General features: G+C 45.6%; 1 protein-coding gene across 1 annotated transcript in view; it reads right to left on the reverse strand.

Moving 5' to 3' along the window:
• Positions 1-15,085, reverse strand: part of WAC (WW domain containing adaptor with coiled-coil) — a 317,083-nt gene that overhangs the window by 56,450 nt on the left and 245,548 nt on the right. Inside the window, exon 9 of the mRNA XM_029588633.1 lies at positions 6,933-7,052. Coding sequence (XP_029444493.1) covers positions 6,933-7,052 — 120 coding nt within the window. The remainder of the gene's footprint in view (positions 1-6,932; positions 7,053-15,085) is intronic.

Here is a 15,085-nt window from a genome sequence, read left to right on the forward strand (position 1 = left end):
CCTACTGAGCATGTGCAGCTGTAGTCATCACTCTGCCCCCAAGGCAGGGTCCCTCAGTTCATGATATAGCAAATACATGGTGAAACCAACTCCCAGGGGATGCGAGAGGGTTTCGTGAGGATTAACATCCTGCTGTCCTAGGAGAACACCTGTTACAGGTAAGCAATTCTACTTTCTTCTAGGACAAGCAGGATGGTAGTCCTCACACATGGGTGAATACCAAGCTACAGGCTGTCCGAGCAGAACAAAGTGGTAAACTGCACAGTACTGAAGCACTACCCTCAGTCCTTTTGCCTGTGAGGCAGCTGACCCAGCAGGTTGGAGAAGAGTTGGCTTTCTACAAAGAAAGCAAAGAAAAAGTCAGACACAAATCCCCATTTGCAGCAGGGATGCCTGAAGCAGGGGAGTGATGCAAGTGCAAATAGAAGCAACTGCACATCATGGAAGATGGCACAAGCAAGGTTTCTGACAAAACACAGTGGATCTAGATCCTATTGGATACACGAAGGACCCAGAGAGACTCTAGGACGAAATCGCACAGTCTCCTTCGGTGTGAAAAAAACCCCCAAAAAACAAACTGGGGTCTGAGAGCCCTCCAGAAGAAACTGTTGACCACTGACAAACCATAGGTCTGGAGAAGAGTGCCCAGGTTTGGATGGCAGGTCGAATGGTCAGAAGAAACCCAAGCCTTGCTTGAAAGAACAAGCAGCAAATCATGGCAGGGCCTGGGACAGACACTGCGTGCCGAAGCATCAGACCTAGCTGACCGCATAGGACAGCGTCAAGGGTTTCAGGAGATGAGACAATTCCCGAAACAGACCTGTAGCCCCCAAACTCCCGAGCAGGGAGATGAGATAGCTCACTCAAGAGCACCTGTCAGAAAAGGTTCATCTATTCTGTCACAGGATCACGAGGAGGGCAGGAAGGCCCTTTGGGCAACCTAGTGAATGAGAAAACACCAAGGCAGTATTGGCCAGAGAATGGCAAAAATAAGTGGAAAAACTTGGTGTATCCTTCCCTGCAGGTATACAGAGATATACCACGGGTGCCTTAGCTTTACCTCCCTTCCCCTCGACAATCCAAGCGGATGTCGGAAAGAGTGACGAATACAAGGAGGCAGACCGGAGGACTACTGGAGCAAGCACAAGTCACCCGGTTATCTATCAACCCCAAGCAAACAACACACTGCTGAAACAAACAGGGAGAATCCCACTGAGATGGAGCACTCAGTCTTCTTGAGACAGTGGAAACTAACAGCGATTACCCCAGGGGAGAACTTCCCCTCCCCTAAGGGACCACTTGGCCCCAGCAATGGACAATATTGCATGATCCAGGACTTCTCTGTTCACAGATAGGGTGATCCTGAAAAAGGGGAAAAACTGCTTGCATGCTACTACGAGCAAAAGGCAGTGCCTCTGATGCGGGGTACTCGGCCCCCAACTCCCTCAGCCATGGACATGGTATTAGGGTGAAAGGCACAATCTCCCAGCTGATGGACTGAAACTCTCCTCACAGAGAAGGGTTCCGCAGGCAAGAATGACCAACGATAGTTATCCTTAAGGAGGATGCTTACAGAGTCCAGTAGATTCCAAGTGACTCCCGAACAGGGGGAACCTGGAGGGTCACCGGGGAGTAACAGTGGACATGCTCCCCCATGGAAAGACCTGCTGCGTCAGAGCGCCCAAGAGAAAGTAGTATTCTCGACTATTCTCGGGGCTGGTGCCAGTCAGAGCAGTGCCATCCCTTGTCTAGGAATGGAAAATGAGGGACACCCCTCGAAGGGATGCATAGTCTGACGTCGAGGGGAACCCAAAAGGATTGCCCTAGAACCCAGTCGAGTCTCCCCTTCTGGAAAGGAGAGGGAAGTAGCAGGATTGGGGCCTAGCAACCCCCCAAAGGAGAGATGAGGTACAACGACCAACTGCTGAGGCGCCGACATGGCCAGCCTCAGATAGGGGAGGTTGCCACTGCAATCCCCAGAGGGGCCCCAGCTGAAGACTGTCCAACGACTGCCGTTGCCGCTCCCTGGCCCTGTTCTTCAAGGAGATGCTCCAGTTCAGAGGTCGGGGCTCCGGATCAGAGAAAAAACATTTATCAGGGGAGAACCACAGGAACTGTTCCATGAGAACATGATAGAGGGCAAAGACATATGCCTCTGCTGAGAAAGGAGAGGATACTGGAGCCACTCTCATGATGTCCATTCATCTCAGAATCCGACCAGGAGTGCAGTCTTAGGCCAGCCGTGTGGCTGCGGAACACAACCTGTTGTGACCGCCTGGAGGGAACAATCCACACACACACACCAACGCCCAGGAGAAAGAGGGCAATTGGAAGCCCTCCGCTGCGAACGTGCGCTGTGTGTACTCATGTCATGGTAACCCATCCTTGGATGGTGGCACACCCATGATCCTGAGTGCCGAGCCTGTGGGAGAAATTCCACGTCTCAGCGAGGACAGAGAACCATGTACCTGAGTCGGTGGCTACACGCCGCCCCATGACCAACCACTGTGTGTGTAATGACACCTCCCCCGCCAGTGCTCTTCAGCACTATGCGTTACGGACTGACGCGGAGGCTGAGCCCATGCCGAAAGATGGCAGATATTTAGTGTGGCAGAGGATTGTACAGCCAAGGAGAATGCTGCCTGGCAGCAACCGAGGCCCTTGGAACAGATGCCTAATCTGTCCCAACCGCGCAAGCTGCACATCAACGCCACAATAACTCCAGTGGAGTGGAGAGGACAGTGTGAAGATGGAGTCCCCAGCACCACTGGCACTCTGGGTAAGGCATGGCGGAGGGTAGCAGTCTATGGCATTGCCCCTTCAGTACTGGGGAACACTCAAGGAAGCAGGCCATTGAAACTGTGACGGAACTGGCTCACCTGCGAGACCTACAGGGAAAGACTGCAGTGAAGTCCCTAAAGAGCGCAGGTACTTATGGAGGACTGAGGACATGTCCTGTGATCTATAAGCAGTTTGCTGGTTAATAGTGCCATTCCTGGTGCCACAGGAGCCCACGGATTTTGATCACCCGGGGGCCGAGACGCCCAAAAGTATGGACCAAAGAAACCATGGGCATCTACAGCGAGAGGCGCTGCAGCCTCCCAACAAGTCATAGATATAAAAAAGAACAGACGATTGCTAGTACCAACAGCAATTTCCCTTGGCTCACCGATTCGTCTAGTGTGCCGATGCTGCAAGCTCGAGGGTCTCGCAAGCTTTACAGCTGACGAGAGCCTCACTAACTCTCATTAATATTGATGGTGTGCGCATCTTGGCGGGCTCCCAACACTGGGCTCGTTGGCTAAAGGGACAGTTCTACCCTTCCCAGTGCTCTGTAGTGGACTCCACCCAGGAGCCCTGAGGGCACTGAGCCACTGGGAACAGATGCACAAGCACACCAGGGTGCCCCGAGTAGGTGACGATCCCTTTGCTCAATCCATAAGAGGCCAAGAACCCCTGCCCCCGAGGGCTGCAGGGCATGCGACGGGCTTCAAAGAGCTCCAGCTGTCAATGACCACATCGGTGACAGGGGCGCTCAATGGCGAATCCAGTATGTGGTCGGAGAGGCTCGATGTAGTCGAGGTGGTAATTAGAGGCATCGGTGGTCCAAAGGGCCTCTCCCAGTGGCCCCACACCTTGATGGCCTCGAGGGCATCAATGGTATTGGGGTAGGACCGCATTGCAATGGCACTGAGGTCATGTTGGCACCGAAGTCGCACACCTCAACAACCTAGTGGGGGGTCAGCAGCATCGAGGGCTTCGCTTCGACCTCACCAGCCCCCACGCTGGCCATGCACACACCTTGATTGATTAAGGGCATTGATGGTATCAAGTGCCCTGCAGGCATTGTGGGCCCAGTGGGTATTGATGGCACTGCAGTCACCACAGCACTGACTGCAGCGAGGGTACCAGGGCAACAAAAGCTGCGAGAACACCGAGGCATAGTGTACACAGACTGTGGCATATGCTCGAAGTCACCGTGACCTCGAGTGCAAGGGCGCAGAGGCATCGAATGCACCAAGGCAACTAGTGCATCAAGGGCACCGTGCCGAGGGATCGAGTGCATCAAAGGCACCGTGGCATTGAGTGCATCAAAGGTACCGAGGCAAGTGCACCAAGGGCACCGTGGCATCACGGTGCAGCGAAAGTCCAGTTCCACCAATGCCAACGGCACTGAATACCACTGTGGCATCGTGGATGGTCACACACCTCGACATAACGAGGGTAATCCTGGACCTCGATGGCGACAAGGGGCCATGGTACTTGAAGATGAGCCTTGTCCCAGACGCGGTCCCGATACTGATGCGGACAAACTATGAACTGGTCACAGCTGTGCACGGGCAACCATTTATGGGCATGGCACCAAAGTGCGGCAGCAAGATGCTAGCCCAGGCTTCCCTCACCCTCTCTCCCACGGAGATTGGATTGCCAAGGCTGGCAAGCAGGAGGGGAGACAACGTCATCCAGGGCTCCCGCCCATGAAGACTAGTTCCTCGAGACGTGGGGAGGATGAGTTCTCTTCCCCATAGGAATAGCATGGTCCTCTATTCTTCCACCGTCTGAATCCACCAATGCCGAGCAATTGGTGAATTGCCATGGAACTCCAGTCTGGGTAGAACTCAGGCAAGTCCCCAGGCTCTGTGGCCTACATGGATCACCAACTGACCGCACAGTCCAGTCCTGTCAGCACTGTGGAAAAAAAGAAAACCGACAGAGCAAAGAAAGGACACAAATACAAAAATCTGCAGGAGCAGTTTTTTTTTTTTTTTGAACAGACTGTCAGGCTGCACAAGGGAGAACCCACCATGCGGCCGGCAGACAGTTGGAAAAAGAATAAACTACAAGAAATAAAAGCTGCAGCTCTAGAAAAAAATAACTTACAAAACTGTAAGAAGAGAGCAAAGCTGAATACCATTGAAAAACTTTTTTTTTTTAAATCAGAAAATGAGCATGAGCTCCACAACCTCGAGATGATAGCTCCGCAGAAAAGAAGAGACTGGGGGACTCTGCCTAGGGTGGCAGGGTGATGACTTCAGCTGCACATGCTCAGTAGGGCACGCTGAAAGCTCTACAAATCTTTGAGATCAAAGTTCCGTGGTTGGGCTCCATCCGATGTCACCCACTTGTGAGAACAACCATCCTGCTTGTCCTAGGAGAAGAAAATGTTAACCTATCCTGAGGGAGCCTTGCTATCAAAGTTTTGAAGATGTTTTCATTGTAGGAAACAAGACTGAGGGGCCTTGTGGCTGCATGAATCAGACTACACATGAACGAAAGGGTTTCTAGCTCAAGCTAGTAAAAACATTTCATTCTCTGCACCATCAGATGTCACCAGCACATCTTAATTCATTTGTCCACAGAGGATAATCTGTCTATTTGGCACCAGCACAGTCAAGTAAACCCCATGTGTGAGATTCAGTAAACTGCTTGTTTTCACAGAAAGAAATGATTTTTGTGCTCAATTTCATCTTAAGCTCAGTTAAAGAGTTCTCAAAGTTACTAATCAGAGGGAAATCCTCTGCCCTTTTTTAGCAGGGTAAAGGACTGGCTGCTAGTGCTGCCCATATACACAGCTTTTTATAACACAGCATAAGTTGTCACCAACAACTCAATCTCAAAAAACAGATCAACTCCATCCTCAAAGAAGGTTTCTTCAAGCTTCACATCCTGAAGAAACTCAGACCCCTCCTCCACTATCATGACTTCCGCACCGTCGTCCAAGCCACCCTTTCCTCAAAGCTGGACTACTGTAATGCCCTCTTCCTTGGCCTACCCTCCTCCACCACCAAGCCCTTACAAATGCTCCAGAATGCCATCGCCAGGGTCATCACCAACTCAAGGAAAGCTGATCACATTACCCCAATACTCAAAGAACTCCACTGGCTCCCCATCGCATCCCGAATTCTCTTCAAAATTCTAACCATAGTGCACAAGTCCATCCACTCGCACAATTCCAATTGGTTGGATGAACCCTTTCGTCCTATACGCACTGAACGACCCACTCGCACTGTCAACAAAGGCACCCTCTCCATTCCCCCTTTGAAAAAAGCCCACCTCTCCTCTACTAGGGACCGTGCACTATCCATTGCAGGCCCTAAACAATGGAACACCCTCCCTACCACTCTCAGGCTAGAGCCATGTTACGCCAAGTTCAGAAAAAAACTTAAAACATGGCTCTTCCGACAAGCCTACCCTGATTAAGTACACCGACTTCTGCAAGTATCTTGCCTACGCCTTGTATATTCCTGTAAATAGTCCGTTGCAGTTTTTATTTATTGCTTTAATTCCTCCACCTCCTGCTATTTGTATACTCCTCCTTGTTCGCCCTCCCTGTTCATTGTAATTTCTACCTTTAAAGTTACATTGTAAACCGGTATGATGTATGCATACTAATACCGGTATATAAAAGTTTTTAAATAAATAAATAAATAAATAAAGTTGCCTCACTATAATTAAGGCAAAAGGGATAAAGGTGGTATATCAAGCCAAAACTAAACTAAAAAGTAATCAAAAGGCATAATCAAGCAAAGACTGACTGGAATAATGTCATTAAAGTCCATCTTCAAGATTAAAAAGTTCAAAATTGCATTAATGCAATTTTAGGATTATATTAACTCTGTGTAACATTATACATATAATTATCTAGAAAGGGCAATATATATCGTTAACATAATGAATTATATAGTGCTACAGAATAGAATCTTTCTATTACTCAGGTCATATATTAGTTTTATTTAGTCTTTTGTTTGACTTTCCGCATGCAAGAATATTTCATATATTGCATATGTCTAGTAGTGCTATAGAAATAAGTAATACTAGTAATAATGAAAAGTATTTGGAGTAATATGAACAAAATAAGTTTACTTTTTTCTTCTGGATTCTGTCCTGAATCTTAAAGTCTACCCTAAATATGGATGCAACTCTTTAGTTACCTTGTGTAGACAGCTGTGCAGCTTGAGAAATCAGTGAAGTAATATTGTAAGATGGTCCAGCAGTGAGAATCTTATGAAGTATAGACTGCAAAGAAGCTTGTGTCACAGCAGCTGTAAGAACTAAAATATGAAAAAAAAAAGTGTTTTGAATACTGTATCCTTTCCCAGAATACATTTCCATATCCATAAAAACAAAAGCACATCAAAATTCTACAACAAAAAAACCTAACTTAGTCCATAATATGTATAAGCAGACATTAAAGCTGTTAATCAGCCCACAGCAAGTTACATCTGAGAAAAAATTCTCTGTTAATGGATTAACCTTTTGGGTACAGCAAACATCATCCTGTTAGAATATGATTTAAGGTTTCTGATTTTAGGTTTTAACCAATAAACACTTTTTTCCCATTGGGGTGTTTTAATGGGGTATATAAGTTAAAAACAGGAAAAACACCCCTTCCCTTCGTACTCTCTTACCCCTCTTTTGCCTACCCTGGATCCTCTACTTTGTTTTTGTGCCTTTTCTACATTAACAGTTCCTCAGCTGCACAAATGTATATATTTGATTCAACTATAAAGAGATACCCAACAACAGTATCAATAACCGCAAAAACACTGATAAACACCAATTTTTGGTACCCCAGTTATACTCTAATTAGCTGGAAAATAAACATCTACATTTACAGTTTATAAACACCAAAAATCAGAAGCCTTAAGTATCAGCCAACATTTTTGGGAAAACACCATGACTTTACAGGCAATCATGGTAGTCCCAAAATAAAACAGATATGCTTTAGTTACGGATTAAACAGAAGCCAAGACAGACTACTCCAAGAAAAAAACAGAAGCCATTTCAGGTTTCACTGTTCTGAATATCAAGCAGTAACCCAGGAATAGGCAACACTGGTTCTGGCGTACCACAAACGGATGAGATTTTTGTATATAGTGGAGGCAGTACATGCAAATATACCTCATGCATATTCATTATGGATATCCTGAAAACCAGATGTATTTGTGGAACTCCAAAACCAAGTTGTCTACCTTTGCAGTAACCTATACTGCTAAGAAAAAATAAAAGAAAATGAAGTGATTCTCTAGAAAAGGACAAGATGACCATACCTCTGATGGAAGCCAATATTGGGGTAAGGATTAAAATAAAATCTCTTTGGAAAGGTTTATCCACAAAACTGAGGGCTGTCAACCGTGCATTTACACAAAAATATCCCTCATAATAACTATGACAGATCATATGTGCCACATCATGTGCAACCCTTGAGAACTCATAGCGTTTTCAGAAAGCTTTTAGAAATACAATGCTCCTGAGGGAATTCTGTGCAATTGCAGATGTTAACTTTGCACAGAATCTTGCTGGAGCTCGGCAAGGTGCGGAGTTGGGTTCCATGCAAGCCCACTTGAAAAGGAGAGCCTTTTGAAGAGGTGGAACAGGAAACGCCACTGCAGAGTGGGTTTGCGGGAGTGTGAAGAGCCCGCTTGAAGAGGTGGGGGCCTTTGAAACAGAGCTATAGCACAACACTTGCAGGACTGCAGCAAAGTTGGTAAAGAATCAGCTTTGTGAGACCACGGGAAAAGGAAGCAGTCCAGTGCAGCTAACAGAATATATGAAGAGCAGATGCGGGAAGGACTGCTGGAGCTGAGTGAAAGAAGGGAGGGAGTGAAAGAATGTGGACTGGAGAGGTCAGAGTGAGGGAACTGAGGGAAGGTGGGATGAAGGAGGTGAGGGGATTGTGGTGGAGGGAGTGAAAGAGGGACTTCTCCTGGAGGAGGTGAATCTACCCACTTAGGGGGGTGGGGGGGGAAGGAGGAGGGAAAGAAGAGAGACTGACTTTCTGGCAAGAGCCTCTGAGGCAAAGCACTAATCTCTTCTGGAGGACCTGAGTTGTCCCACTATGTTGAAAATTTTCTTTCAGCTTGAACAGGAGAGGTTCTAAACTCCCTCTCTGGTCTTCAGGACGTAAGCAGGCAAAGAAATTCTTCACCAGCTCTGACGTCTGGGATGTCACAGGCTGAGGGCACTCTGTGCTTAAGCTGGAAAGTAGACATCCTATACAGAAACCCAATTGTTTTATCCTCATAGTTTTTCTGTAGGTATCAGATACATTTTACTTAATTTACGCTAACTTTTTCTTTTTGAACAGGAGATTTAATCTTCCTGCTTCGGACATGGTGGTCAGAACGTAATCATATCCCCAATAGAGTCAAGTGGCAGAGCATTAAAATCTCTCCCAGCCTGTACATTTTCTCAATCAATCTCAATCTAATGCCTACAAAGGGACTGCTCTTCACCTGAAGTCTTGGACTTTTCACCTGATCTCTGACAGAAGAATTAGCAGAAATAACATTCAATTAACACTTATTTTAGTGAATGACTAATTTTAGTCCTGTTGCTGGTCACTAACTTTAATCATCTACAGGCCGATACAGTACAGTGTGCTCCGACAGAGCACACTGTTAGCTTGCTATTGGACGCGCGTTTTCCCTTACCCCTTATTCAGTAAGGGGAGGAAAACACACGTCCAACCCGCGGCACCTAATAGCGCCCTCAACATGCAAATGCATGTTGATGGCCCTATTAGGTATGCGCGCGGGATACAGAAAGTAAAATGTGCAGCCAAGTCACACATTTTACTTTCAGAAATTAGCGCCGACCCAAAGGTCGGCGCTAATTTCTTCCAGCACCGGGAAATAAATAAAAAAAAAAAACAAAAAACTTATATGATATTAAGTCGGGACCTCCAACTTAGTATCTCAGCAATATTAAGTCGGAGGTCCCGAAGAGTAAAAAAAGTAAAAAAAAAAATAAAAAAATTTGAATTCGGCCCGAGGTTGTCGGGCCGAAAACCGGACGCTCAATTTTGCCGGCGTCCGGTTTCCGAGCGCGTGGCTGTCAGCGGGCTTGAGAACCGATGCCGGCAAAATTGAGCGTCGGCTGTCAAACCCGCTGACAGCCGCCGCTCCTGTCAAAGGGACGCACTAGTGTCCCTAGCGCCTCCTTTTCCCCGTTTCTACCGCGCCACCTAATTTGAATACTGCATCGCGCGCACCAGCGAGGGGCCAGTGCGCGCGCCGGGAGAGCGGGCATTCGTCCGCTCTCCCGCGGACTTTACTGACTCGGCCTGCTAATTAGCAAACTTAAAAATCACAGAGTTTAAAAGACACCTAACAAACAAATACCCTAATCACATTTAACCACCCTTGAGACATACCTACCCTTCTTGATCAGCTTTTAAGACTTTAAGAGAAGAGAGATGCTTGGCTCCATATTAGGAGTTATGTCCACGAAAATTATCATCATAGTGGAAAATACTTTGAAATCCTCTGTTCAGCGTGTGGTGGTGGTCAAAAAAGCAAACAGCATGCTTCTGTCTATATGTTTGGAATTATTAGGAAAGGAATGGAGCCTAAAATGGTGAACGCCATAATGCCCTGCATTGCTCCATGGTGAGGCTGTACTAAAGAGGTAATTTTCAAAGAAGTTACATGAGTCAATGTAACAAACTATCATAGCAATTTTCAAAAGCCATTTATGCACAAAGTGCACTTACACATGTAAGACCTATTGACAATTCAATGGCATACAGTGTGTCAATTTTCAAAAGCCCACTTACAAGCGTAAAGTACATTTACATATGTAAAACTCAGTTTTAAGTGTGTAAATACTTTTGAAAATGACCCCCTTAAGAGTACTGTGTACATTTCTGGCCACCATATCTCAAAAAAGATAATAGTCGCATTGGAAAAAGGTACAGAGAAGGGAAACTAAAATGATGAAGAGGATGGAACAGCTCCCCTATGAGGAAAGGCTAAAGAGTTTGGGTCTTTTCAGCTTGGAGAAGAGATACCAGCTTGGAGAAGAGATACCAACATTCAGAAAAAGGCTAAAGACTTGGTTTTTTAGACAAGCCTTTCCTGATCACAACTGACTCTCCTAACTTTCTCACCAGAAAGACTACAACCACTTGTAAATTTACCGCCAACACTATGTAAATAATTTATTCCTCTCATTATTTATGCCTAATTTATTCCTTCAACTCTTCTTCTTCTCCTAGTTCCAACTTCCCCTGTTTTATTGTAATTACTTCTTTTCCTTCAACACCTGTTATTCGTTCAAAGTTATCACTCCCCCTGTTTTCTGTAAACCAGCATGATGTGATTGTATCATGAATGCCGGTATAAAAAAAGCTTCAAATAAATAAATAAATAAATAAATATCAGAGGGGGAATTTGACAGAGGTCTATAAAATCACGAGTGGAATAGAATAGGTAAATGTAAATTGGTTATTTTCTTTTTAAAAAAATCAGAGATTATGGTGCACTCCATGAAGTTAGTGAGCAGCACGTTTAAAACAAAGTGGAGAAAATTATTTCACTCAATGCAAAATTAAGATCTGGAATTCATTACCAGAGGATGTAGTTAAGGCAGTTAGTGTAGCTGAGTTTAAAAAAGGTTTGGACAAATTCCTAGAGAAGACAAAAATGTTATTAACCAAGTAGACTTAAGAAATGGCCACTGCTTATCACTGCAGGATAGCAGCATGGGATCTTATTACTCATTGGGTTCTTGCCAGGTGCTTGTGACCTGAATTGGCCACTGTTGAAAACAAGATACTGGACTTGAGAAAGTGAGAGACTGTGGGCCTTATTTTCCAATATCGCATTGGTAACGCATTAGGGGGCGTTACCAATGCAAATGAGGCTTCTTTCGTGCAGTGGGGAAACATCGTGTGTGGCGATGTTTTCGCCATTCGCGAAAACATTAGCGCCGCACGCGATGTTTTCCCACTGCACGATGATTCTTTCAGTCTTTTATCGCGGTGCACGATAATTGCCGGTTTCTTTTATCGCAGTGCACGATATTTCGATAGTCCCAGACAGCCTGTTTCAGGCTCTGAGAGAGAGAGAGAGAGAGAGAGAGAGAGAGAGAGAGAGAGAGAGAGAGAGAGAGAGAGAGACTTACTATAGTGCCTATGCCCTACATAGGTATTTTAACCCCTATAGGAGGGCCACCTACTAACTCGGGGTGGGGATTAGGTATGAGCGTCGGGGGTTGGGGGCCACTTTCGCATTCCACATGAGACCTACGGACAGAACAGTGGTCTCTAGTGCAGATTTGCTGGCTGTCTGAGTGAGGATGCTCACTCCAAGAAGTGGTTTGGGCAACGTTCTCTCTACCTAGCTTGATGGACACTCTACCTGGGCAACAACATGCTAGGTGGAGAGAATGTTGGCCAAATCTCCGCTTGGAGTGAGCGTCCTCACTCCGACGGCCAGCAAATCTGCACTAGAGACCACTGTTCAGTCCGTAGGTCTCATGTGGAATGAGAAAGTGGCCCCCAACCCCCGACGCTCATACCTAATCCCCACCCCGAGTTAGTAGGTGGCCCTCCCATAGGGGTTAAAATACCTATGTAGGGCATAGGCACTATAGTAAGTCTCTCTCTCTCTCTCTCTCTGAAACAGGCTGTTTGGGACTATCGTGGATGGCGGTAATCCTTTTCAGGCCTGTAACGCAGTCCATAATGCGAGGTTGGAGTTGTAGTTATTAGCCGCGATAGGAGCCGCGCTAACACTGCGGCTGTTTCGCCGCACACGATACACAGGTTCCCGCTTTACATATGCTCCGCCCCAACTCCGCCCCCTGAATACCAAATGACTAATTTTGCATTCGCAAATCGCGTTAACAGCTGTTAACGCGATTTGCGAATTTATCGCACGCGGTAAAGTGCTTGGAAAATGAGGCCCTGTGTGTGCTTGAGAGCCTGAGAGTCAACGCCTGTTTGTGTGTGTAAGAGCCTGTATGAGAGAAAAAGGAGAGGATGTGAGAATGGGAGCCTGTGTGTGAGAAAAGAGAATGTGAGAGTGAGAGCATATATTTGTGTGAGGGAGGAAGAAAAGAAGATAGGCGGAGACAGAAGAAACAGAGAAAAGAGCCCCTGAAAAAAGAATTAGGAAAAGACAGACAAGGGGAAAGTGGAAAAAAAGAGACCAGGTAAAAATGATTGGAAAAATAAAAAGATCAGACAACAAAGGTAAAAAACAATTGAGTTTTCAGTGAATGGAATATGCCATCCTTGGGAATGTTCATATATTTCTTAATTTTCTTATATTTTTGTACTTTGCTCTCTTTAAAGTTCCACTATTCAGAGTCTGGTTTCTCTGGCTTTCTATTTTGTTTTTATCTGCATGTTTCTGTTTCTAATTTGTAGCCCCTTATATCTGTATTAGTTAAGGGTGGGTCTACTTTCTACCTGGGTGTGATTGAGGTGCATTATTTCTGCTAATGTGTATTTTTTCTGTAGGGATTTGCAGCAGTCCAGCTAGTTCTTTTTGCCCAGTAGGTGGTGTCTTATTGTTCTAGGGCCTGCTGTAATATTTGTATTGTTGCCTTTTCATAATGGTGCTGTTTGATTCCTTGGTTAGTACTGTGATTGTATGATATGGCAAGGTTCTAGGTGTTTTTTTTTGTTTTGTTTTTTGCAAGGGTTTGTGTTACTTCAAAGTGTTTAGCAGTGGAAGGATTTTGTTTCACTCAAGTGACACCAGAATTTGTATGTGTGCATGTTGGGTTGTAATGTGAATTGTCCTAATTCTGCTCGGCACTCGTTCGTGTGATTATTATGACCATTGCTATTTTATTGTACTTATGATTATCTCTGCCTTTCTAGAAAGAGGATTCATGAAAGAAAACTGATATCTGTTTTATTACATGATTGATTGGATCTGATATTTTCTTTGTTTTTTATATGATATTTTTGTGTATTTATAAACTGCAATAAATATAAAATTAATACAGGTTAATAAGGAATTTTTAATGTTGGTAAGTAAAGTTTCACTTATGATTCATAACGGCTGTTGGACTTAGCAATTCTTTGTCAGGTGCCCTCTAAGCCATTTATGGATAAGGGTACAATTAGTAGGGCTCAGACCTGTATGCCTACTGCCCACCCATGCTAACTCTGCCCGCCCCCCCAAAAAAAATAAATTTTGGCATCGCCACTGATCCTACCGCAGCCAAAAGTTACATCTACTGCAAGGAAAGTGCAAGAAGGCATCAGATACCCCATGGGCCAGTTTTGAAAAAATCCCTTGGGCTGAAATTTTCCTGCAATCCTCCCATCCTCCCCTGAACAAGGCTGCTGGGTGCTCACTTTAAAAGCTACTCTATCTCCTTTTTAAAACTAGAACACGGGTGAAAACTGACAGACACTCTGCAAAACATGGCTCAGAGAGTGGTATCTTCCAAGGATACTGGCAAACTAACGGGCCGATACAGTAAAGTCTGCGGGAGAGCGGGCAAATGCCCGCTCTCCCGGCGCGCGCGATTCAGTATTTAAATTAGGCCCAGCGGTAGATCCGGGTAAAAGGAGTGGCGGCTGTCAGCGGGTTTGCCAGCCGACGCTCAATTTTGCCGGCGTCGGTTCTCGAGCCCGCTGACAGCCACGGGCTTGGAAACCGGACGCCGGCAAAATTGAGCGTCCGGTTTTCGGCCCGACAGCCACAGGCCGAATTCAAATTTTTTTTTTTTTTTACTCTTCGGGACCTCCGACTTAATATCGCTATGATATTAAGTCGGAGGGTGCACAGAAAAGCAGTTTTTACTGCTTTTCTGTGCACCGACCTTTGGGTCGGCACTAATTTCTGAAAGTAAAATGTGCGGCTTGGCTGCACATTTTACTTTCTGTATCCCGCGCGCATACCTAATAGGGCCAGGGCGCACTTACTTACTTACAGTACAGTGCGCTTCAGTAAGGGGAGGAAAACGCGCGTCCAATAGCAGGCTAACAGTGTGCTCCGTTGGAGCGCACTGTACTGTATCGGCCTGTAAGTAAGTTAGAATGTCCCAATAGAGAGGTGGTTATAAAAGTGAAAAAGCCCAGATATATTTAAATAAGAGCATGGTGATAAAAATGACTCCAAACTGCCTGTATCATCTGAATAAGTAGACTGTGGTTATATATAAAAATAGAAATATGAATAAAACAACTTTAAAATGTCTGTATGCAAATACAAGAAGTCTGAAAAATAAGACTGGAGAGTTGGAATGTATAACATAAGAAATTGCCATGCTGGGTCACACCAAGGTCCATCAAGCCCAGCATCCTGTTTCCAACAGAGGCCAAACCAGCCCACAAGAA

Source organism: Rhinatrema bivittatum, chromosome 2 (genome assembly GCF_901001135.1).
Source record: "Rhinatrema bivittatum chromosome 2, aRhiBiv1.1, whole genome shotgun sequence".
Classification (NCBI taxonomy): domain Eukaryota; kingdom Metazoa; phylum Chordata; class Amphibia; order Gymnophiona; family Rhinatrematidae; genus Rhinatrema; species Rhinatrema bivittatum.